The sequence below is a fragment of the Ctenopharyngodon idella genome, chromosome 9, assembly GCF_019924925.1.
Source record: "Ctenopharyngodon idella isolate HZGC_01 chromosome 9, HZGC01, whole genome shotgun sequence".
In the NCBI taxonomy this organism is placed as follows: domain Eukaryota; kingdom Metazoa; phylum Chordata; class Actinopteri; order Cypriniformes; family Xenocyprididae; genus Ctenopharyngodon; species Ctenopharyngodon idella.
Genome location: NC_067228.1, coordinates 3,048,030 through 3,074,788, shown reverse-complemented (window position 1 = coordinate 3,074,788; position 26,759 = coordinate 3,048,030). Strand labels below are relative to the sequence as shown.

Here is a 26,759-nt window from a genome sequence, read left to right as displayed (position 1 = left end):
CAGGATTTCAGAACAGGATACTAAAACACTGCTGTGTTTCTGTTTTTGTTTAGCAGGGGAAAAGCAAAAGTAGTATGATAGTATGCTATTCTGAATTGATTTGTAAGGATTAGCGCACAATACTGCACATTTTGCATCACTCCCTTGTTTCTGACAACAATCGAGCTGATTATTTGAATCAAGTGTATTAAATAAAGGAGATATACCTACACATTTTGGATGTCTCCCTTTTCTGGACCATTCAGTTTAAGTCTTGAATACGCCACTAATCAGTTGATGATTTATTCACATGTAAACAAATGTGCAGTATACCAGCCAATGGTGTCGTTTTATAACATATTTTATATATCCGTTCAAAACTCTGGACAGCTTATGAAATCTTGGTGGAAATTGTAAAATGGTCTCAAATGTATTTGTTCTGTCCCAGAAGAGTGTACAAAGTCTGCTTTTGGCAATAGTCAAGTGCTTATTTACATTCACGGATATGCATATTTATATGGACATAAATGAGCTGAAATAGATTTAAGATTTGTGTGATATAAGACTATTATTATATGTTATTTTTGTCATATCTTAGATTGTGTCCAACATAGGCTACCGTGGCCCCAAAAGGTAGCTATTTGGATGCAAGTCACACTTAACATCTGAATGTAAATTGCATAATATAAAATATCATAATTCTGTCAACATCAGCCTTTTTGCAATGAATTTTATACAAGTGGTGCCAAGGTTGATCATGGATGTCAACATTAATTTTCAGAGGCAGTTTATACATTTAAGTGTCCATTTAAGTCCACTACTTCAAATGAATCAGTTAACTGAAAAGCCTAGAATAAAATATATTTACACCTCCCCATTTTAAAAAAAGAATCCATGGCATTTATTTTTCTTTCTTCATGAGAACTGGTTAATTTCTGGCCCTGATATCCTAGAGAGGTGTAGTTCACCATGCATGGCAGCGCACCACTTATTTCTAATCTGACAAAAGTATCCAAATACTACCGTTTTAACTTTGAATTTCTTATTTTATCATCTGAAAACATTTTTTGGTGCTATTTTTCGTTGTGCATGCCTAGTTTGTTAAATGCAATGACACTGACACATTAAGTGTCCTGTGTGTTTACCTTTGGGGCTACTGTAAATAGTAGCCAACAGCATTTTCTCCATCTAAAAAGATAGTCGAATTAAACGAGTAACCAATAGAAAACTACCAAAAAGGTTGTTCTGGGCGATTTGCTTATTTGTTGCATTGCATGACTACATTTTATTATGAAAATGCATCGTACAGGCAACAAAATTCACATTGTGTCTGGCGTTATCGATATACCTCCTCTCTAAGACAGGTAGAGAAAAATAGAACAGAAATATTTGGTTTTGAAATCAGCTTAGTTGGAATCTTGTGTACTTCGCCCGGGTTTCACATTCGGTCATATTTATTGCAATTAAGCACACCACAATTACATTACCTTTACACATTAGCAGGCCTAACTCGCGTATTTTCTCATGAGAAAACAGCCCATGAAGTACAAATGAAAATGTCTGGGTTGGTGGGAATACGTGAAGTGATAGTCTATGTTTTTAACTCTACAAAAAATAAAAAGAAAGAAAGAAAGAAAAAAGTAATGGGATTAATGAATTTATGCTGGTGCGGTTAAAACATAGCCTACTTTCTGATAACTTTACAACAACATTCACAAAATGAAACTACGGACTATGATATTTACGAACAGACGACGCGACTCTAAAAAGCAACATCAATATAAGCTCACATAAAAACCGACCTCTGACAGACATGCGTCCGCCATTTTGCTGTCAGAGGAACTCTTTTTGGCGGGCTCTTCAACGGGTAAGCAGCTACTTCCAATTCACTCAGACCATCGTTTCTGTCATAATAACGACTGGAACCGGGAACCTACACGAGTTGTACTCTTTTTTTCAAACATCAAAATATTTAATATATGTAGCTATTCGAATTAACGAACGTACGTACGGTTCTAAGTACATTAAACATAAACCTAATCCGGTTTTCTATATTGTACATCAACATTCAACGAGAAAAATCACAAATGGATAGATAAATACAGTTATGTACAGTACTTTCATACTTACAAGTAGGTTCAGAACCTTAAAATGTCATTTAGAAACGAAAACCGCTTACATATCTCTGCTCAAGCTTTCGTGTCAAAAGTTTGTCGTTTGACGTCCTTCGAACGAGGCGACCGGATATATGAATAAATAAACAAATAAATAAATAAGCACATAAATAGGAATAAATAGATTGTAAGTCACTTGTGAATCCTTGAACACATGAGCCATGCATTAGTTGTTCCGAGTTTCTAACTGTGGGGGTAAAAGCTGTAGTAGCCGATGTCCTTGGAGCAGTTTTTCTCGCATTCCCTCGGCGTCAACATTTCAGATTTTAATGGAGACGATGTCTCTGAAACCGGCGTGGCAGATGGCGAAATCCTCCTCCGCTTGGCTTGCTCAAAAATCCCAGAATCGCTCGAATCGATCGACTTAATTGAGGACGGGGTTTCTATCCAGCTGGATTCAGACAGGTCTTTGGGTTTGGACTCATCCGCTCCGCCTAGCGGTGACCTCTCGGACGCGATGGCGTCTCCGTCCTCGAGGCCAGGGACCAGGTAACTGGAGGAGGTCGTTCTGCTCCCTACGGAGTTGGACGGCCAGCACGAGAGGACGGAGCTGGACTTGCTGCAATATTGCGGTGGCGTGCGAGTGCCCCACCCCGGCGGCTCGCCGTAATACCCCAGAGGTCTGTTGGAGCATCCCGCCCCGGGCAGGGGCAGCGCTTTAACTCCAGCAGCTGCGTACGACAGAAGGGTGGCCGCGTTACCGGCGAAATCAGCAGCCGCGGCAGCATCGTATGCCGAGGCGGCAAAGTCCAGTCGATTGTTGGCAGGGGTGACAAACCATCGCTGCGGGGAGGCCACCGTGGTCTCCTCGGTTTGTTGCGGGGAGAGCAAGCTGTTACTAAGTGGGACGCTGCGGTCCGTGCCAGGAGCGCCTCCGACGCCAGGGTGAAAGCGGGACTTGGCATACGAGCTGACAAATTGGTCCTGCAGGAAAGAACCAGTCATGGCATATCTTGCGCTAGGCATGATCTGAGAGCGTGGAGAGTCACCCGGGGACGGCGTCAACCGATCGATGTCGCACCCTGTGTAGACACTGGAGAAAGATGGTGGACAAACACGTTAATGTTGCATATGAGACGCGTAGCTAACCGTAAATAAAGCGTTGCAAATGTGCTCGAGAGCGTTGCTCACAACTAATTTTCACTTCTGTGCGTAATTGCGCAAATGAACAAATTAGCACTGCGCACGGACAATCCAACTGCACATTGCACCAATATAGATTATAAATATTAAAATTAGAAAGTAACTAAATTGTGTTTTTGTTGAGATGATGTGAATGGAAATTAAGATATATTTGTTTTGAGATTAGCCGGGACAGATGTTATTAATGCATCGGCCATGGGAATTAGGAGTCTTTCTTTGTGATTAAAAAATAAAAATAAAAAACACTCTTATCCACATGCACAAATTAAAATAAGCAAATAAAACAAAAAGTGCACACACGACTCCTAATCTTGCTAAAATATTCACATGCCACATATAGGAGCACCTGTTATTGTTCTGTGCTCTGTAAGTCTGAGAAATAGAAATGCGCACGCACAAATACAGGATGTGTTTTGATTAAGCTCAGGCAAAAGCAAAAATGTACTGCATCTAAATTAATTTGTTTCACTCATTAATATTTAATATAATTAATTATAGGTCTGACAGGATAGAAAGGGTCAGATCATTTCAACAAGAAAAAAAAAAAAAACTTACGTGTCATAATTGTCACGGAATCCTTTTGCAAATGGATTGTGGTCGATTTTTAGCTGCGTGATCTGCAATCAACAAGAAGAAAAATTACACACTTCAAAACACTCTCATAAATCCATCGAATTTTCAGAAATCCAGCTTTCTTTCTTACATCAGTGTTTTGATATGCGGTGACGGCAATAAACTGCGTCTCCGGGAAAGTGAAGGTCTGCACGCGCCCGGGTTGGCTCGTATCCTCGGTTCCGTCCTCGTTCACCTGCACCACATGCAGTCGAGGCTGGTATTTATGCAGCGATTGCAGGACGACCATCTGCAGGAATTCAAGCGAAAAAACGAGAGTCAGAGAACATCTCCTCACGCGTCTTTACGCTCGCGTAGTTCCATTTCACACACCAATAAAGAACCAGTTTTAGCAGCTCATTTGTAAATTAGCTGGTTTATTTCAAATATATCGTTAATGTTCACCTTTTTCAGTTAAATTATCTTACCACAAAAGATCATAGTAGTATTTACAAAAATACTAAATAATAAACCTAACGGAACTCATTTTGTGGAGCTGCTTGTAATTCCACACTATTGTGTAACGTGTGTAAAATGCTATCCAATATAATTTAATATTCTCCACACACAGAGATGCACAGCATTCTTGATAATATTCCTAAAGCAGTCTGAATGCATGACACAGTAGTAAAATTACAAATGATGAAATAAATCTAACGATCAATAACTGACCTGTCCTGTGTTGTTAGTTGCTCCTTTATTGTTGGTTAGTTTAAGTTTTCCAAAGGAAATCTCTTGACGCATCCAGTGCGCACCGGTGTTTGGCGAATCCGGGTGCATGTACACTCTGTTTCCTGTTCACAGATATCATAATGGGAATGTGAGTGCTGAGGTAGCACAAAAAGATAAAATAAAATCTCTGCGTCTTATTCAAATCAATGCTGTTTAAACAGTTATATAATAGGCGAATAATAATAATAATGCAAATATTATTGCTTTATTATTGGAAATAAAATTAAATAAATTGGGGGAGGGAGGCATATTTTGTTCACCTGTTACATTCGTGTCCGCTTTGCCGCACGGGACCCATTTTCCTCCTTGGAAGCGCCAGTGGTTCGGATCCGCGAGAATCACGTCCACAAAGATATTGTAATGCGCCGTTGGGTCAAGACCAGATATATTGAAACTCAAAAACGGGAACATACGTCTGAGGGTACATAAAATTTCAAGTTTCAATGCACAGTAATGTAGCATACAGGTTGCAACGTTTGCAATCTATGAAAAAAATATATTTGGACGTTGGATTAAAGAATAAAAAAAAAAAAAAATCGAAAAGGATCAGTATAAAACGAATCTAAATATCTTGGAAAAGCAAATCGAAAAAAGAATACTTTGGATTAATGAAGACAAAGGATATAGCATGAATATTAAATTAGTTTAAATGTTTGGAAAACAAACTCAAAGAATGAAATATATATACTACAAATAATACTTAAATTAAAGAAAATAATAGGTTGACCTAAATCAAATGATTTTTGGATAATGCAGACTGAAAGAGAAAAGAAAAAAAGCTTAAGCTTATTTTTCGGAAGAAAATAAATATGCTGTGCTCTAATTTCCCCACATCTCATTACCTTAATTTATTCTATAGATATTTGCGAAACGAAAACCTCAATTTGTGAGGAATATAGTTTGCGGAACGCTTCTAGAACGGACCCGTAATTGCAAAACACCTACCGTCCCTGCTTGGTAATAATCATCTCCGTTTGATGTCTGTGAAATTTAAGCCACAGGGCCCTGTTGCAGAGGTAAACCTGCGCTTTACCGGGCACGAGCCCGGCCTGAGCGGAGGAAAACTGGTAGAAAGCCGTGCCTTGGTACGCGTGTCCATATTGCTGCGCGTACGGGTAGCCCGCGGTCGGGTAGCCTTGCGGAGAAGAGTTGCTCAGCAGACTGTTGTAGGCTCCGTTCGTGATCACCGGATGGTGAGCCATGTAGCGGCTCGGGCTGCCGATGGAGAAAGCTGGGTGCGTCGGTCCATGCTGACTCGGGTAGGGAAACATGGTGGTGGGACTCGGCTGAACTTGACTGGACTGAGACAGGAGATACCTTTCTCCTGCAGATCCATCGAAAGTGTGACGACTGTCGGCGACTCCGTCAAGATCAGGAGAGAGTTTGCCTCGCTGGACGTCCCCTGATGAGTCCTTCGAGTCGGCGAAATTGTCTGCCTCTGACTGATTCGTCATCCCAGCGGAGTTTTTTTTCAGAGGTGAACTTCTCTCCAGGTTGTCGCCGACAGATATAATAGGGTAGTCCTGCAAGGCGAGCTCAGATGCTTGTGAGTTTGGGTAGCCACTGCCCACAATCATACATTTCTTGGAGCGCGCGAGAGCTGGCGAGATGCAACGCTCGAGCTGCATCGCTCGATGACAAATAGCAATTAACGCGAGCGCGAGAGAAAACTAACGCCTTCCTGCGGTTCGAGCTACTTTGTGCAAGACGGCAAATTAGCCAATTGACACTAGCCTGCAATCAGGAAAGGCTTTGCTTTTCAGTCCTCGGTCTGCATGGTTAATGAATCAACTTTTGCTATTGGTTAACGCGTGACGGTAATTTAATTAGACAGAACTTAATTAGTGTAATCAAGGAGGCTTACACGCCACAGTGTATTCACTTCTGCTGGTCATCCATGTTTGTATACTGTAGTCTGTGAAAATTGGGGCTCGTGTGATTCTTCAGTAGCCCACTAAGTAGTGCAAATAAACCCTATTGTCTTCCATTCGAGGTCATTGTGTGCTGGAGGTATTTCAGCTACAGCAGAAGTCCACGAAAACTTCATTATTCATTATTTAAAACGCTTGAAATGACACGCCTCGCGCCCTACCTAAAATGTTTGCGTTATAGCGTGAAATATTGGCTTCTCTTGAAGATCTGTTTACTGCTCCCAAGGCATATAAATATTTGATGTGGATGGACTACTTCAGGTTATGCATTCAACGCTTCAAAACATGCCCGAAACAATAAAATCAGCCATGAGTCAAACCACATTTTGGAAAAAAAAAAATACTTTGTGTTTATCAATTTATTTTTATGATATATCTTGAAAGGATTTGTCATTATAATAATAACAAATAAAATATTTTTTTTTCCCAAAGCAAAGCATTAACAGCTCTAATTCGCATCTTATAATTAACTCAAATCTGGATAATATTAAATGGCAATGCATCTCCCCCCCCATAATATATATACTTCATGCATTAAGAGGATTTCTCATATTGGCCGCGAAAGATAGAGAGAGAGATGGTCTTGAGGTGTCCTGACTGCTTGATGGATTTGAGCCAACTGAGTGTGTTTCCTCAAATATCCAGTTTTTATAACAGAAATGTGTAAAGAAAACGTCTATATTCGAGGAGGGGAAAATAATGCATTGCAGAGTAAGTAATAGGGGAAATGATTTTGCGATTGTTTATTGCATTTTTTAGTCATTGCATGCATTTCAAAAACGCGACGGCTAGTGGTGTTCATTTGTTTTTTCTCAGAAATCATATAGCTTCAGTTAGTTTTCAAAGTTTTACCTAATCACCCCTCACTTGTGCCTATTCTAGAGTAACACGTATGTCAGCATCCCAGCGGTCATCTGATATAGGAGTCACATCGTCCTCCCCCTCACCAGCCTGAAATAGGTTCTTCTTATCAGTTCATCTCACCTGTCTCTCTGGCACAACTGACTCTCCCCACGAGCGATTAGAAGACTTTGATGAGTCCTTCATGTTCTGGCCCTTTAAATAAGGCAAAAACACAGATAACATTGCGTATCAGGTTCAAAACTTGATTAGAACTGATTATAAATAATATCAAATATATACAAAATAATTAATTAAAAACAATTATTTGAGCAGTGGTTCTCAACTGGATTTCATTCAGATTTTTAAAAAATCAATTACTGAAATTGATTAATATTACCTTGAACTGCACAAGCCCAACAATCTGCAACAATCTGACAGAGACTGAATAGGAAAATTGACAATTTTTGTAAATGCATAACACCCCAAGTGTGATTTAACAGCATAACACATAGAAATAAACACTGGGCCAAATATTGTTTTAGTATTAGTGACAGATGAATTTGCGCCAAAATACCAGTTTGATTGGGTGACGTAAACAACAAAAGAAATGGGAAAAATGTTCTCCTCTCTTAGAAAAGGTGATAAGCCTATTCATTTTGCCATTCTAACTATGCACAATTCCTTGCATGTTATTATTTGCATTGTTTTTTTTTTTTCTTTTTGTTTAGTTTTTTCCCCTGCTGTTGCAACTACTTCTGTTCAGGGGTCTAGAAACATTAAACATGATAATATATATACAGTCAAACCAAAATGTATTCAGACACCTTGAACATTTCATTTATTATTACAGTTTATTCACTATAGTTTAAAAACTAATAAATAAAATATGTAATAAAATTGTAATAAAATATGACAAGATCTCAGAGTAAAACTGTGTCAGAAAAAATTAGCTTAATTATGTCAGATAACACCTAAGCAAAACATGGTCAGGTCAAAGTGTCTGAATAATTTTTGGTTCCAAATTTTTCTCAGTTTGACTGGTAGTCCACTGTATGAAGAATTTTTGGGTATAATATGTCACAGTTCACTTTATTTTGCTATCCTCACTTACATAAATGAACTATAGTGTCCTGCACCAACTAGTAAAAATATATCAAAAATATATAAAAATGTCTGAATAATTTTTGGTTTGACTGTATATATATATAATTTATATATTTTTTTTCATATGCATATTTTTTTCCACCATATGCATACATAAAACATGTTTTATACACACACACGTTTGTTTTTGTGAATTGTGGGGACATTCCTTAGGCGTAATGGTTTGTATACTGTACAAACCGTATTTTCTATCGCCCGACACTAACCCACCCCTAAACCTACCCATCACAGAAAAATGTGCACATTTTTACTTTCTCAAAAAATCTGATTCTGTATGATTTATAAGCCTTTTGAAAAATGGGGACATGGAGTAATGTCCTCATAAGTCACCTTCTCCTTGTAATACCTGTCATACCCATGTCATTATACAAATTTGTGTCCTGATTTGTCACACACACACACACATGTGACCCTGGACTACAAAACCAGTCATAAGGGTCAATTTTTTGAAATTGAGATTCATATAAAAGCTGAAAAAATAAGCTTTCCATTGATGTATGGTTTGTTAGGACAATAGGATAGGACAATATTTGGCCGAGATACAACTATTTGAATATCTGGAATCTGAAAAAAATCAAAATATTGAGAAAATCGCATTTGAAGTTGTCCAAATGAAGTCTTTACCAATGCATATCCACTCCAAAAATTTTTTTTGATATATTTATGGTAGGAAATTTACAAAATATCTTCATGGGACATGATCTTTACTTAATATCCTAGTGATTTTTGGCATAAAAGAAAAATCGATAATTTTGACCCATACAATGTATTGTTGGCTATTGCTACAAATATACCCGTGCGACTTATGACTGGTTTTATGGTCCAGGTTCACATATATACACAGAATATATATATATATAAAGGTTCTTTATTGGCATTGATGAGCAACCTGGAACCTTTCCATTGGACAAAAGGTTCTTTAGATTATAAGATTATAAAAGATTATAAAATGTTCTTCACACTGGTTCTTTAAAGAACTGTTAAGTAAAAGGTTCTTTGGGGAACCAAAAATGGTTCTTCTATGGCATCACTTCAAAAACCCTTTTTTGGAACCTTTATTAAATACATATTTGAGAGCAAGAAGTCACATTTCTGAAAAGTGCATTATTACTTGATTACAGAGGGTTTAAGCTTCAATAACATCTGTCAAATGGGTTTTGAGTTAGTCAGAGGAACGTATTAAAATAATTTGAAGAGGTTCATTTTAAAATTTAAAATTATTTTTACACACAAATCTCTGAGGACCCAAACCATAAAGAGATAAATTCAACAACTAGATCCTTGCAGTATCTCCCTTCATCTCTAATATTGAGGAAATCTACTTAGCTTGCATACGATATTTAGCCACACAGGTGAGACCTCAGCGCACCTCATAATCTCCCAACTGATTCGCAAGCCAAAGATAACGTGTGTTTAGGGGTGCAAAACAGCTCCTGTCTTCCGGAAAGGGGATGCAGGCAGAGGTGAGTTGTTGTGAGTCCTAATGAAGAGGCTTCCATCTCCAAGGCTAACAAGAAGGGTCATTATAACAGGGCAATGGAGTCCAGTAATCTATTCTCCTGAAACATGCATGCACGGGCTTGCCTGCACCCTTCCAGCAGAGCGAGCGGCCATCTTCTCATCCTCATTACCGGATTATTTGCCTTTCCTCCCTTTCTCCTCCTCTTTAATAGGCTACCGACAGGCTTTGCTCTGAGGCCTTATTGTTGAATTAACCGTGCATGCGCCTACCCGAAGAGTTTGTTTTTCTCCCCTACTTGTTTTTTGTGCTCTCCTTTTGTTGTGTATTAGCCCCCTGTACTTTGCACTTATTAGCGCAGTCAGTGGCCACAATCGCCGAGGGGCCACCGTGATTAGGAACGGTAAGGCCAGCCGCTCCCTCAGGGGGTCATTGTGTTGGATGGAGAGCTTTTCCATCATCAGGTGGGTACAAACATACTGCACTGACCCACGCGAGCAGCTGCTGTGTTTGCGTTGCACATACGCGTCTCTAACAAATTTCACTAAATGCTTTTCCATTATGAATTATATGCTGAACTGACTTTAGCCGAATAATGACACTAGAGCTGCTTTACAGCAGAATTTGAAGCAGAAGATTGTTATATTACTGTTTGACATATAAAGCACTATACAAATGAAGGTGACTTGACGAATGACCTGAAGGTGATGATATTGAAAGAACCTCTAATAAAGCCTCACCTGCGAAAACAGCTTGTGTAGATGACATCAACCTGGAGGTCAGACTGATTCTTTATTAGTCGTGCAATGCCAACAACAAGCCAAACATCAGATTGAAACACAATGAAGACAATGCCAAGGACGAAACATTATTACCTAAAAATCAAAATTCTTGCAGATTCTTCACTATGGCATTCATTAGTTATGCAATACCAACAACCGCCTATATGTGCAAGCCAAACAACAGACTGAAACACAATGCATCCGATGTGACCTAAATCAAGACAATGCCATGGACGGAATATTATTACCTGAAAATCATTTGACAAATGAAGGCTTTTTTTTGTAGCTGAAACAGTAGAGCTGCACCAAGGTCATGGGTTCAGTTCCCAGGGAATGCATGAACTGATAAACTGTACACCTTAAATGCAATCTAAGTCGATTTGGATAAAAGTGTTTCAAATATATAAATGTTAAAAAAAATCACATATTAAAGTTTTAAGAGGTTGGTTAAGGACTGCACAAATCAAGAAGTCCAGCCTCTAAGGAACACCTGCGAAAACAGCTTGTATTAATGACATCAATCTGGAGGTCGGATCGCAGATTCTTCACCACGGCATTCACTAGTTGAGTAATGCCAACAACTGCCTAGATGAAGAAGCCAAACAGCAGATTGAAACACAATGCGTCTGATGTGACCTTAATCAAAACAATGCCATGGACGGAATATTATTACCTAAAAATCATTCAACAAATTAAGCCATTTTTGTAGCCGAAACAGTAGAGCTGCACCAAGGTCATGGGTTCGATTCCCAGGGAATGCATGAACTGATAAACTGTACACCTTAAATGCAATCGAAGTCAGTTTGGATAAAAGTGTCTCTAATACATAAATTTAAAAAAAATCACATATTAAAGTTTTCAGAGGTTGGTTAAGGACTGCACAATTCAAGAAATCCAGTCGCTAAGGAACACCTGCGAAAACAGCTTGTATGACATATCTGAAGGTCGGATTGCAGATTCTTCACCACGGCATTCATTAGTCGTGCAATGCCAACAACTGCCTAGATGAAGAAGTCAAACAGCAGATTGAAGCACAATGCATCCGATATGACCTTAATCAAAACAATGCCATGGACGGAATATTATTGCCTAAAAATCATTCGACGAATTAAGGCATTTCTGTAGCTGAAACAGTAGAGCTGCACCAAGGACATGGGTTCGATTCCCAGGGAATGCATGAACTGATAAACTAACTGTAAACCTTAAATGCATTATAAGTCGATTTGGATAAAAGTGTCTCTAATACATACATTTTAAAAAAAAATTGCATATTAAAGTTTTCAGAGGTTGGTTAAGAACTGCACAATTCAAGAAATCCAGTCGCTAAAGAACACCTGCGAAAACTGCTTGTATAAATGACATCAATCCGGAGGTCGGATCGCAGATTCTTCACCACAGGCATTCATTAGTTGAGTAATGCCAACAACTGCCTAGATGAAGAAGCCTTAATCAAAGCAATGCCATGGACGAAATATTATTACCTAAAAATCATTTGACAAATTAAGGCATTCCTGTAGCTGAAACAGTAGAGCTGCACCAAGGTCATGGGTTCGATTCCCAGGGAATGCATGAACTGATAAACTGTACACCTTAAATGCAATCTAAGTCGATTTGGATAAAAGTGTCTCTAATACATAAATGTTAAAAAAAAATTGCATATTAAAGTTTTCAGTGGTTGGTTAAGGACCACACAAATCAAGAAGTCCTGACACTAAGGAACACCTGCGAAAACAGCTTGAACAAATGACATCAATCTGGAGGTCGGATCGCAGATTCTTCATCACGGCATTCATTAGTCGTGCAATGCCAACAACTGCCTAGATGAAGAAGCCAAACAGCAGATTGAAACACAATGCATCCGATGTGACCTTAATCAAAACAATGCCATGGATGAAATATTATTACCTAAAAAATCATATTAAGGCATTTTTTGTAGCTGAAACAGTAGAGCTGCACCAAGGTCATGGGTTCGTTTCCCAGGAAATGCATGAACTGATAAACTCTAGTCTACACCTTAAATGCAATCCAAGTCCGTTTGGATAAAATGCATAAATGTTAAAACAAATTGCATATTAAAGTTTTCAGAGGTTGGTTAAGGACCACACAAATCAAGAAGTCCTGTCGCTAAGGAACGTGTTTGCCAGCCAGGTCTAATCTAATCACTGTCAATGACAGATCGAGGCAGCTTCTGTAAGTGAGCACTAGTCTGGGGACTTTACCTAATGCCCGGCACTGTCACATCAATGATGTGGTCACCGCACAGCAAATGACAACGAAATTATTGCCAGCCTGGATACGGGGACAAGGGAAGGCCGCCCCAGTCAGAAGAGATTGCTTTCTTGGGTGAATATAAGAGGAAGACGGCGAGCTGATGGACAACAGAGTAAACACGGCAAGAGGCCGAGGTTATTTGCGATTCATGACAGGTAGTGGCTTACATTACAGTGTCACTAAAAATTTCATGGGAATGCATTTAAGATGGCCCTTGAGTTATTTATAAGTTGTTTGCCAGATGCCAGATGAAATTCATACGAAGAAGTCAAGCCGAAATATGACGTCTTTCTTTGTCGAATTGAGAGGATATTCAGAGGGAGAGCGTTCTAATCAACGCCTCGGCTCTCTAATAGGCGCGGGCTGCATTGTTTGATGCTGACATAACCACTGACCGCCATGGTCCCCCGCGGTTGCAGCTGAGGCCTGTCAGAAAGCATCAGGCAGCTCTTTGGAAAAGAAAGACGGCTGGTGGGCTGGCGTGGGCTGTGGACAGTTGTGGCTTTTAAACCCTTATTAGCCTCTGTGCAGACGACTCCGGGCCCATGTCGTCCCCTGAGATGCACTCCCACACCTCTCATTATTGATGTCCTTTTAGGTCTCCTGCTCAGGTGTCACCGATGTTCTCCTTGTCAGCCTAGTAAAGGAGCCAGATTTACCTGCATATGCGCTGACCCTCTAAATACACTTTCTCTCTTGAATTGATGCAAAATTGAAGCCTGACATTTCAGGTGCCCACATCAGAGTATGGGCCAATTATCCGTGCCCTCGTTTCATGGTTGACTCAAGTCAGTCTATGATATTATTAGTAGTATTATGCTCACGGCATTCTATTATTTACAAGCGAATGATGAGTTTTGTACGCAATAAGTTCCCTAAGTTTTTAAGAGGTGTTAATTGACGATATGCACCTAATAAAAGTAAATCAATAAAAGTTGTTTCATACAAAGGTGCACTAGAGAGAGTAAATTAGAGCAATTTATTGGCTTTATTTTCCACACCTGACACCACAAAAGCAAGGCTAATGAGGACACTGGCCTTTCAGGTAGGAAAGGGTCTGTTTGGTTCACTTTGCGACGGTATAGCTTTGCTGAACTTGAACCTAGTCTAATTATGGCGTCCGTATAAGCAGCAATAACAGACCAATGGACACCAAATTAATTAGCATTTTAATTAAGAATTCTCATAAAATATGTCTTGTTCTACTTTTAGCTTCCTTCTGGCAATCACTCTAGAGGTGAAGCACCATAAAGAGAAAAAAAACAACAACGATCACCCTGACTTTTCCCAGCTGCAAACATCTCAGGTAATGACATTTACACATTAATAATCTTCTTTATGCATTTACTCTGTTTTAATAGTGAATAGACTACACCCTGGCTCTGTTCTAAAAACCTAGTGAGCACCTAAATAGGCAACATTTTAAGACTGTAAAAATATTGACGCATCCATAAAGCAAGATCAATTTACTTTGGATAAAATTGCGTAAGATATTTGGACTTGTTCTCTTGGATATCTTGTTTATATTTCATACTACATTGGCAAATAGTTTTTTTTAAAGCTTAAACCTCAAATGTTATTAGTTTTTAATGCTTAAAAACAAGACAAAAATATGTTTTACAGTACTCTAGAGGCTGTATTGATCCTGAGCATCCTCCATTTCAATCATAGAAAATGTTTATCTGTGAAAAAAATAATTTCAAATCCAATTAAAAGCACTGTACTCTTATACTATTTAAAATACTATATATTTATATAGTATTTTACTAAACTTTTGTGTTATGTATTTTACACTGTTTCTGTAGAAAGATCGAAATGTACTGGTAATTTTCTGCCAGAATGTTTTCTGTTAAGTTTACAGACATTTCCTTTAAAGTCGGCAGTTGTGATTGTCTTTTCTTCCCAATTGTGACGTACATATGAGAATAAAATGGCTTCTCAAACAAGATCAGAGTAAAATGGCTTCTCAAACAAGAAAAAATGTAGGGCGGGGCTTGATTTTGTCCATGTGGAATTGATTGGATGGTTGTGGTTTGCTATTGGTGGATCTCATGTGAGTGACAGGTTGCCCCGCCCTCATCATCAGAGAAGAAGTGTTGCTGCAAGAGGGATGGGAAGTTATTCTGATTTAAGAATATAAGGACACATGAATTTAAAAAAAATTACTAATGTGCACAGATAAATAATTTATAATAAATACTGCAATATTTATATTCTGTATTTCTGCAAATAACAGTACATTGGACCCTATTTTTGCAGGCTTTTCTTAGAGTGTACTGTTTATTGGACTATTACGTCATTAGCTTAACAACACTAGTGCGTTTTCGTTTTAAAACGCATAAGTTTTGCTACGGTTACACCTGTCGTTTACACTACACCAGCGTTTTTGAACCTCGAAAATGGAGACTTTCGAAAACGCTGCAGACTCCATTTTAGTTTGAAAACGCCGGGGTTGCGTTTCAGTATAAACGGACCAGAACGGAGACTTCTGAAAACATTGTGTCTGCCCACTTTCGCTCTGTGTATCCTTGACGACTGTGTAAACAATAACATGGAGACTGAACTGCAATCTTTGCTGGCTTTGATGTCATTTTTAGCAGCCATTTTGTGCAGTCAAACGCATTTTTTAAAACTGCAGCTGCCTACATGCACAAGAGACAACTGTTTACACTTCCATGCGCATGCCCAATGTGCATGAACGGTCATGTGACATGCGTTTTGAGTCGTGTAGTGTGGACGGAGATTGCTTCTGAAATGCTGTGGAAACGCCAGTGTACACGAGGATCGTTTTCATTTTAAAACGCCTTTTTAAAACAAAAACACACTAGTGTAAATGGGGCCTAAATTGCGATTCAAGTCTCTCATGTGCTTCACGTGAAGAGTTGCAGCCTATATACAGCTCACAACTGTTTCGGATCAGCAATTTGATATCTATCACTGTACAGACGATGTGAAGCTAAATCACTGATGTGTAATACAGGGCTAAACGATAGTGAAGATATAATATCGCACACTGAAGAAAAGGCCTAATGTCCCAACTAAAACCGACTTTTATCACCTGCAACTGACCTGTTATCAGCCGCTCAGTGTGTCGCTAGTCCCTTGAAATATTTATCAGGCCGTATGACCCAGGAAGTGCAACGGGGGTTTGTGACCATTTTGTTGTTGATGCTGCCGAGCGCTGTCAGACGTCTACAAGTGAAGAACATCAGCCACTGTCCCCTGCAAGCCCCAGGTCATGAAAGATTCAGAGCAAGGCTACTTTTTAAGCCATTTCTGATGAAAAGCTCGGAAAAATGAAACTGACTTATGCCAAATGAATATCACTGAGTCGCTGTGATTGTGGCCTTTGATGTTTGCGGGGTCGAAATTATTTATAAAACATCAATTTTAGCTTAAGACTAGTGATGGCTCGAAGCGGGTGCATTTTTCATCAGCCTCCTTAGAGGATTTCAGCATATTTGCCCAGACCCTAAACGATAGAAAAGCCTTTCTAGCCCACGTGTTGTGCTGATTTTTTTCCTAGTAAGCAACAGATCCCAATATATATAGTCCTGAGCAGTGCAGGTTTGATTTTCGGTTGTCAGAACTGCACATAATATAAAAAAATATGTGGCAAAACATGTTAACGAAACTTAAGAATAAATGGCTGCCAAAGATTATGCTTTCACAGTCTCTGCAGAATTGAAGTTCAGCATACATTATGCATACTTAAGTACAATAGCATTGTCGCATCACAGAAAAATACACTGAAAACACCATTGCAAAGCACCAGGTTGAAAGAATCTCAGAGACTTGGGCCAGAAACATACTTTATGCAAATGTAGACGCAAATGTTTAGCCAATGCATTACAAACATGCAATCTTGTTGTGCAAACTTAATGTGCATTACTGTGGTTGCACCAAGCTTCAGTGCTCAAATGCATGATACACCGTGTCCAACTAGACGCGATGCAGCGACACGCGATCATTTTTGTCCTAACTAGCCGCGTCGGTGACACGCGACGATTCTAGAAACGGTTTCTATTTTTCTGCGATGTCGCGGCTGGAACAACAACACAAAGTATGGCAATGATAATCTCAGGTAATGTTTATGTGCTTTATTTAATGTTAAAAGCATCTAATGTGAGTTTGAATATCATTTTGTGTGCTTTTTATAGCCGAACGGAAAACAACAAAGGACAATTCACCTCAGATTTTCAGATTTTTTACTGTTTCAGTAACTCAGTATGTATTTTCAATAATGTTAAAATGGTGTAATATTCATGAATTTGATTACATATCCACTTCGTTGCGAGTACCGGCGGGAGCTGGTCGAGAGAGCCCGCCCACATGCTCTTCTGATTGGCTGTGATTTTTGATCGACTTTATTGCATCTCATAGTCGCGTTGCGTCGCGTCTGGTGTGGAAAGACTAATTGTTTGTCGCTGGAATCTTTTGTTGGTTGGTGATAGTTTTTCCTTTAAATGCCTGTGTTATTATTTAAGCAGCTATTGTCAGATTAACTAACTAGATTAACTTCAAACTGTTGCTCTGAAAGAGAAAATTGACAGTACAAGAAGATAGTTTGGGCTAATGGCCTCTGTAAGCCTAACTACTTCAAATACTTGCTTAAAGCATGTTTTGGGGAATATTCAAACAAACCAAATTGAAAATTTAAAAATGGTGCAGGTATCAATCAAGTAATGCTAGAAACATAAATAAATGAATAAATGGCTGGATGTGCAATATTTAAATGCAGTGACACCACTCTGCAGCAAACAAAAATGTCATGATCCGTGCACCTGTCATAACTAATCTTGAGCAGTTTTCACAATAGCAATCATGGCATTAGTGTAGTGCATTCGAAATCCTCTGTAATGCACAAAATCTAGTAACTAAGTACCTACATAAAGCATGTTTTGATTCAAACAAACTAAAGATAAAATTAAAAAACGGTCTGCGCATCAATCATATAGCAATGCTAGAAACGTAAATATATGAATAAACGTCTGGATGTGCAATATTTAAATGCAATGACACCTCTCTGAAACAAACAAACAGTCTCGATCTGTGCACTTGTCAAAACCCATATTGAGCAATTTTCACAATAGCAATCATGGCATTAGTGTAGTACATTCGAAATCCTCTATAACACCAGAGGAAAAGCGGTGTCCTTGCGCTCTGTCTATAAAAATGAACCCTTAGCCAATTTCTGTGAGCTGGGTAGTACGCCTGCCTCCTCCTCCCCGTGGCAAAGTGAAATGGAATTGCCTCTCACATTCAAAGACAGCTCAGTGGAGGTGATAATAGAGCTACTCCCTGCTGTCTACAGCCAGGAAATAGGAAAGTGGCATATGGGGCCAGGAACCAAACAGAACAGGAGATACAGCCTGGCAAGGAGGAGGGAGGGGGGACCAAAGGAAAGGTTAATGATCATTCCAGAATTCTAGCGGGAGAAAGTCTTCTTGAAGTTGAGAGAGTGGGGGAAGGGGAAGGAAGAATTGAGTGCTTATTTCAGAGACTTACCTTCAAACAAACACTTGTCAAATTGGATGCAACTTCCACTCCGGCGACCGAACACTATATGAAGACGTCGTGGTGATTATTTTGCAGCCAAATGTATATAATTGCTTTGTTGATGCATTTTGTCCACATTATGCACAAAGTCAAATAGTTTGAGTTCGTTGAACAAGCATGCAATTATTGCATACACTAGTGGCACCAAGTGGAATTGCAGTCTGTTTGGTTTTATTTGAGCAATCTGACATTAGCCAAACATTATTACAGTATGTTTGGCTATATTACATGCACACATGCATATACTGTATATACTTTACTGTGTGCACATATGGAGCAAATGCACACATGCATGTTTACGTACATTTACATGTATGCATTTGCAAGAATGCATTGCATTCAGGGTATATTGATCAGTTCATGCATTGCAAGTAGTTCAAATTCAAACAAACACTTGTCAAATTGGATGCAACTTCTGCTCCGGTGACCGTACACCATATGAGGAGGACTTCGTGATTATTTTGCAGCCAAAAGTATATAATTGCTCTGGTGATGCTTTTCTTCCCACATTATGCACAAAGACAAATAGTTTGAGTTGGTTGAACAAGCATGCAATTATTGCGCAACTAGTGGCACCAAGCGGAATTGCAGTCTGTTTTGTTTTATTTGAGCAATCTGACATTAGCCAAGCATTATTACAGTATTTTTGGCTATACTACATGCACACATATATGCACATATGGAGCAAATGCACACATGCATGTTTACGTACATTTACATGTATGCATTTGCATGAATGCACTGCATTCAGGGTATATACTTGATCAGTTCATGCATTTCATGCAAATTGAACCCATACGCTTGGCATGCTGTGTAACCGTGTAACTAGTTCAAATGCTGAAGAATGCATTGCAACTAGTTCAAATACAAACAAACACTTGTCAAATGGGATGCAACTTCTGCTCTGGTGGTTGAACGCCATATGAGGAGTTGTGATGACAGCCAAAAGTATATAATTGCTCTGATGATGCATTTTATCCACATTATGTACAAGACAAATAGCATGCAATTATTGCGCCACTAGTGGCACCAAGCGGAATTACAGTATTTTTGAGTTTGAGCAATATGACATTAGCTAAATATTGGAAGACTTCATCTTTAAGCGTGATAGAAGACTCAAAAAACTTACCTTGAGCAACCTGCATTGCTTCCAGAATGATTTTGTCACTGTCCGAAACCATTCTGCTCATTTGTGCATGCACATTTCCACAGGTAACAGTGCCCAGCTCTGCCTGTCAACACACAACAACACTCTGGACTCATGCCACCCTGCGAATGAGAAGACATCGTCTGAGACAACTGGTATAAAGCGGGTAGACAAGGTCTGAGGTATCACAGGGGTGTGAAAAGAAACCCCAAAACAATAGACAGTGATTAAAGTGGCACCTAAAATGCACAAGTGCAAACGTGCAAGAGCGAGTTGAGACTGCAGAGGAAGGCAAGAGAGCATTAGCAGACAGAGAACTCGCTTGCAGTTACTCACCCTGTTACCACACCTTGGCCGAGGCGGTTTGTAGCCTCTCAGCACTTCAGAGCAGATAGCAGGCCTTTAAGTATCAATTAAACTAGCAGTGGGATTAGCCACCTCATCATCAGGCAATTTGCACTGTGTTGCTCCGCTGCTGTGCCTTTGTTCACATTCATTTGAGGCTTTTTTTAATCTCTCTTCAATGACAAAGGTATTTGAAGAAGCAAATGACAACTGTTGAAGGGCACAGTTGAACTGTTGAGGTGCTTGAACAGATTAGACTTCTCTCTGTTCCTGTTCTTAAGCGCATATATACAAGAGCACACAGACGTGCTAACACGCTAGACATGCTAAAACGCAGATAATCGATGGTGCACAAACACATAGAGAGGCGAGCACATATATGCATGCAAATGTAGCACATAAAAAGAAATGCATGTATGTGTACAGTTCCATTTATGCATTTGCAAGCCACTTTTATCTAAAGCAACTTACATTGCATTCAAGGTAAATGCTTTACCAGTTCATGCATCCCTGGGAATCAAACCCATGACCACGCCATGCAATGCCATGACCTCTTATTGTATCATTGTATACATTATTATACAATAACTCTTTCACAACTTTAAAAAGCATGTTTTTACAATGCAGTTTTTGGTTAAATAGATGTAAGAAAGAAAAGAAAGAAATATATATATCACTACCGGTTACATTTTTAACTTTAAACTTAAAGCTGCAGTCCGTAACTTTTTTTGGTTAAAAATTATCCAAAATCAACTTTTGAGCAACATAACCAGCCAGTGTTCAAAACTATCTCCTTACCTTAGCCCGATTCACAACGGTAAGCTTGTAATAATGTGTTCTAAATTGAGTGGTACTGGTGGGCTTCCGCTGGAAATTTGAGCTGGAGGGGATGTGCGTCTTATGTGAATGAGTCCCAGGACTTTAATATGCATAAGATATTATCACTAACATGCAGACAAAAATGGTAAAAAAACATTTCTAGGAATGACAACAACAGCACTACAGTTTTATATGCGCTCCTCCATTATTTTGACTTTGCATTGCAGATCTAGATAAAATGACAGAAAAGCAAATACCAGTCAAATACAATAGATCATGGCTAAGACATGGCATTGACCATTTTATGGTCCATTTATTCTTAATGATTTTCAGTACATTTAACATAGATATGCTATAGCAAGTTATTGACAACATTATTTCTATTATACTTCATTTTTCTGAATGTACACGGGTTCTGTTTCGCGCACAGACGCGCGTGCGAGCCTTTGAAAGTATTTGGCTGCAGAAAGACGTGTTCGGTGTGTGCACTGCGCACTATCTAGTGGACTTTTGTTTTCAAGCACTCAATTCACTCTCGCATGAGCTGTTGTACAGTACACACACTGTCCGTGCCATCACAAAAATTGGGCTGCACGTGGACGGGGAGTGCAGACGTCAGCGAACCCTCTTAATGACGAAAATTTCGCGATGCGGACGGTGCGCGGATGCCGAAGTATACTTTGGGGTTAAGCCCGTAATAGCGGGCCCCCAATCCGCCCGGGCCCATATGCACGTGCATACCTTGCATGCCCAGATGCTACGCCACTGGCGATGACTGACAGCCACACATTCTCCTCAAAACATTAGATTCATCCACAATGTGGAGCCGTGCCAATGCACAACCCTTGTAAAGATGATAATTCCGCAAATAACTGCAATTGCAGGTTTCAAACAGAGATGGCGACAAAGAGGCAAAACTTACAGACTGCAGCTTTAAAGTGATTCAGTTTAATTCCCTCCCAGAAGCGCCTCACACAATTGCGTTCACAAACACTAGGCATCTAAATGCAAGATATCATGACGTGTAACAAGCATTTATTGCGGTCCGTCTGCGCGTTCTGAGGCACAAATTTTTATATATGAAAATTATTATATACAGTGGCTTCTATGCAGCAACTTCCATTTTTCTCAGTGATATTTAGCGCCAGTTTATCAGGAAGTGACGATTTTGTTCTCTTTGACTCACTGTATGCTTTATGCGCTAATGTTTAATGCGATATTCCAAATTTGCGCACAAGTTAAATTCGCAACTTTGGATGGAAACATAGCTATCGTCAAGACTCGTCTGGAGTTTTACATTATCAATCTGTGACACGTTCGGTAATGGTGAGTTGCATTTACATGCAGGATTGAAATGCTGTCTAGCAAACAAAAACAATCTCTAGCATTAATTTTGATCATGGCTTGTCTTGAAAAGAAAAGTGAAAAAAAAAACAACAACAAGACTGTGTGTGGAGAAAGCGGTGGTTTGTTGTTGTTTCACTAACTGAGTCATCAGGTTCTGCAGGACTGTGCCTCAAAACTTCTGATACAGAATTTCATCTGAGGTAAAATTTGATCACAATGGTTATTAATCGGCTGTCACAAACATGTCAAACTAGCGATCAAAGACTTCAGATTTTGGCCTAGGATCAGAGGAATCTTTTAGGATTCGCAAAATTTGTCTCAGACAGCCAAATCATGGCCAAAATCGTACAATGTGAACACAGATTAAATTATCCACAAAATAAAGTTTCAATGAAGTCTGTATGCGCCAAAGACTTTAGATATACAAAGAAGGTGCACTCATATTTCTTATGAATGGGAGAAAGTGCAACAAGCAATGTAACGGAATAAGTCCCGCCTTCTAAATAAAAGAGCCAGTTGCTAATTGGTAAAATCATCGTGTCACTGCAGTTGCCATTAGAAGCTGGTCCAGCCTGAAAACTAAGCTTTTTAATGCTATTTGAGCAAAAGAAATATTAAATTTAATCATAAGCTTGGTGAACAGCTTTGGAGAATTTGATGTTTCCCCATTCAAAGAGACAGGAGCTGAGCCAGAGGTGTTTCAAAAATGGCCGCTGAGTGAAATTACCCTTATAAGGACTTTGGTATGCACTTAGTTACTTGCCAATTACATGCTAACATGCTTAGACATGCAGAAAATCAATACATATACAAGCCAACAAGCATTTAGACACATATGTACAAAGAGAATAAATATTGAAACATGCCTCGACATGAGTACTATCATGAGTTTTGCATTTAAAAAACTGAACTCGAATGTCAAATTGATTCAGGTCTGCACCAAAAGCTCTAATGTGATGCACCTTAAAAAATAGGATGCAAAAGTAGCATGGACCCAAATAATCCAATGTGTGCTTGGGCAGGATGTGGAATCGAACTCAGGTCCGGACCAAGCAATCGAACCAAGTGTGAAAACAGGCTCAAAGACTTGCATTTCAGCATGAGGCCACCTGCAGCAGCAGACAGGTGACATATAGAGACAACATTCATCTTACAGGAGCCAAATCTCACCACAACGAGTTATCACCAGAACGCAGAGGTGACATGACAGGGCCTTCAGAGGCGGATCGATCAATAACCTCAGAGCTCGTACACTTTCCGTCTCAGCGAGATCGGAGTCTGGCAGATGTCAGTGCTGAATGTTGATCTGAGACGCTTCAATACTGCGTCTCAGAGAACTTAAATTACAGTTATTAATAGTATGATAATCTGATTTATGCCAGTCATTTTATTTCCCTCCAAGTCAGCCTGTATGTGTTCAGTATGAATGGCAAATTAGTTATGAAGAAATACAAAAATACACTATTTTTTTAATCTTCACTCCTCTCTCTTTTTCTCATTTATGCACATTTTATGTTATTGGTAACATTTTATTTTTAAAGATGAATGTGACAAAAAAAAAAAAAGAAAGAAACATTTAGACAAGGACAAGTGTATCTGCAACACTGTGAAAATATGTATTTTTTATTTAAAAAATAGCTGTGAAAAATTATATGATCAGTAAGTCATGGTAACTTTACATTTAAAGTTATTAAAATAAATTAAGCAATTTTAAGCAATCAAGCGACTTTTTTAGAAAAAGGATTTAACTCAAGTGTAATATAAATTAAATTGAAATGACCAAGTTACCAAGTTTATTATACTTAAGTTTTTAAGTTGAAATAGGTAAAAGAGAAAAAGAAAAAAGGACTGAATTGGAAAAATGTTGTCATATAAGAAATGTCATATTAATGACATAGGATGAAAATGTTATCACAACTTTTTCACAACTGTAAAAAAAAAACTAAAAACTAGTTAGCATGGCTAAAAAGTCAAGATCAATCAAAATTTAGTATGCAGAAATTCAAGAAAGTGTACTCTAAAAATGCTGTGTTAAAAATAACCCAAGTTGGGTTAAATGTTTGACCCAACCTGCTGGGTAGTTTTATTTAACCCAACTATTGTTTAAAAATGACTGTACTGCTTGCTTAAAATGAACCCAAAATAGGTTGGAAATTAACATTTATTAATATGTTTAATAAATGAACATATGTTTAATAAATGATAATTAAACAATACGCATTTTTTAAATTGGTTTATTAATAAATGTTCACCTTTTGATTAATATTGTTGCCTCTAGTAATTATGTGTCTGATTTTTAATTTCCAACTTGTTTGGGGTTCATTTTAATCCAGCCATATAGTCATTTTTAAACAATAGTTGAGTTAAATAAAACTGCCCCGCACAAAGGGCAAACATTTAACCCAACCGCTGGGCTTGTCCATATTTAACCCAACATTTTGAGTGTAGATCATCACAATCATTTACGTTTTGAATGGGGAACATTCTGTGTGAGTCAACAGGTAGACTTTCAAACTTTAATCTTAGATTTTCTAGAAATGATCAAGTTTACAAAAACCAAAGTAGACATTATATCTAACACTGGCATTGCGATTTTGGCTGAACTGTTTTGAGAAATATCACTTCAGCGCTTCCACGCAAGAGTAAAAATAAATGAATGATTAAAACCTGCTCTTGCATTACTAACAGTGAGGCTACTAAACAAGTCTCATGTCATTGGCTTTAGGTTTAGCATCTTTTTGGCTCCTCTATCAATATTGTCAGGCCTACCATGATGAAATCCAAGCCGTTGCTGAAATATTCAGCACTGAGGTTTTTATTTGTCCCTGCAGAGAGACAGTGTATGATTTAGTAATGCAGATGGAAGAGGCTGCCAGCACACATCTCTCTCTCTCTTTCTGCCATCATGGCTGAGGAGCTGAGATTTCTGGATGGCACTAACATAAGCCGTGCTTGATAGCTGTCCAGCGTCTGTGTGCCGTTCAGATATCTGCAATCATTCGAACCTAAAAATATAAAACAGGCACAAACATTTTAAGATCAACTCTATTGCGTTTATTTTTGCTTTTATGTCAGTTGCACTTGGATGCCGCTAGTATGCATGCTACATTATTAAGTTCAAGTGTGGAATAGTTATATACCATATACTGTATTTAACATTTATGCATTTGGCAGATGCTTTTATCCTAAGTGACTTAGATCAGAAACTTCATTCAAGTGCATAAACGCATGCGTGAACACAGTCGTGTTGCAGATGTGTTATCATTATTAGTTGTTATGGAATATGACTTTAACACACGTTTAGCAAGATACTCTTCAAACTGTTGGTCTGCTTTTAGTTAACGAACTGGCCACAACACAAAATGCAACTCTGCATCCAGTTACCTCAGTGGGCATGTCGTAATTACGAGATTTCAACTAGTAAAGAGCATTCACGTTCTTGTACAGAGCTCGTAATTACAACTTGTAAGCTGGGAATTTCCTGAGAGCTCCTATTTGTACCGCCTGACTGCTGCAGATTCATTTAGGCATTGATAGTGTTGCCATAAAATTGCATAATTCCCAGTCCGAGGACGTAAACAGCTCAGAGGAGAATGTCACATGTTGTCATCTCGAAATCACGGTAATTACGACATTTTATTAGTGTGAACGCCGAATGTCACATGAATAAACGGGAAAAAACAGGTCTCATCACATCCGCTTGTTGGAGAAAGTGTTAACAGAATAGTTGAGAAGCTTTGGGAATAGAAGGGAAGACAGTATAATATCTGGTCTCAGAATTGGGCACTCTGCACTTTACCAGGCAGACACTACATGTGATTGAAAAACATGAATCTGGATGTTGTGTCAGATGTGATCTTCCTTAAACAGTCGAGCATGTTTTAATAAAGTGTAGTAAAGGATATGACAATGAAAGACTACAGCTTATAGAGGCGCTTAAAGTTATGGGAGTTAATAAGGCTTCACTAAAGAATTTGTTAAATAAAGATGCAACCGTATGAGTGTTCAACATGCAATGCAACCTGTTTTACAGAAGATGGAAGTTTGTTGCGCATAAACTGCATTCAATTCAGGAATTTTAAAGGCATTCTCAATTCAATAGTGAATGGCGTACAACCTTTATATTTTGCATACACTAACAGTGCATTTAAAGGGATAGTTCACCCAAAAATGAAAATCGTGTCTTCGTTTACTCATCCTCATGTCGTTCCACACCTGTAAGACTTTCGTTCATCTTCAGAACACAAATGAAGATCTTTTTGATGAAATCTGAGAGATTTCTGTCCCTCCATTGACAGTCTACGCAACAAGTTCATAAAGAGATTGTAAAACTAATCCACATTAATAGAGAGGTTTAGTCCAAATTTTCTGAACAGACATCATCACTTTATATGATGAACAGATTGAATTTAGACTTTTATTCACATATAAACTTTCATCAACTCGCATATC

General features: G+C 38.7%; 1 protein-coding gene across 2 annotated transcripts; it reads right to left on the bottom strand.

Annotated features, from left to right (window-relative positions):
* Positions 1-81: 81 nt before the first annotated feature.
* tbr1b (T-box brain transcription factor 1b) lies at positions 82-20,372 on the bottom strand. 2 transcript variants are annotated; one of them, XM_051906084.1, is made up of 7 exons: positions 19,779-20,372; positions 5,586-7,627; positions 4,901-5,055; positions 4,581-4,702; positions 4,000-4,158; positions 3,852-3,913; positions 82-3,186 (listed from the first exon to the last, which is right to left on the bottom strand). In XM_051906084.1, the coding sequence occupies exons 2-7, from the start codon at positions 6,266-6,268 to the stop codon at positions 2,337-2,339; spliced, it is 2,031 nt and encodes a 676-aa protein (XP_051762044.1). In that variant the 5' UTR covers positions 6,269-7,627; positions 19,779-20,372; the 3' UTR covers positions 82-2,336. The 2 variants fall into 2 exon arrangements, with proteins under 2 accessions (XP_051762044.1, XP_051762043.1); XM_051906083.1 differs by lacking the exon at positions 19,779-20,372 and adding an exon at positions 7,812-18,049.
* Between the last annotated feature and the right edge of the window lie 6,387 nt (positions 20,373-26,759).

What these genes read in the sequence shown, in the direction of transcription:
- tbr1b (XM_051906084.1), bottom strand. Translation starts at nt 6,268, where the DNA reads ATGCAGCTCGAGCGTTGCATCTCGCCAGCTCTCGCGCGCTCCAAGAAA. An exon ending in CCGCATATCAAAACACTGAT is followed by an intron (nt 3,914 to 3,999) that starts GTAAGAAAGAAA and finishes TGTTGATTGCAG; the next exon opens with ATCACGCAGCTAAAAATCGA. An exon ending in TTCCGTGACAATTATGACAC is followed by an intron (nt 3,187 to 3,851) that starts GTAAGTTTTTTT and finishes ATCTTTCTCCAG; the next exon opens with TGTCTACACAGGGTGCGACA.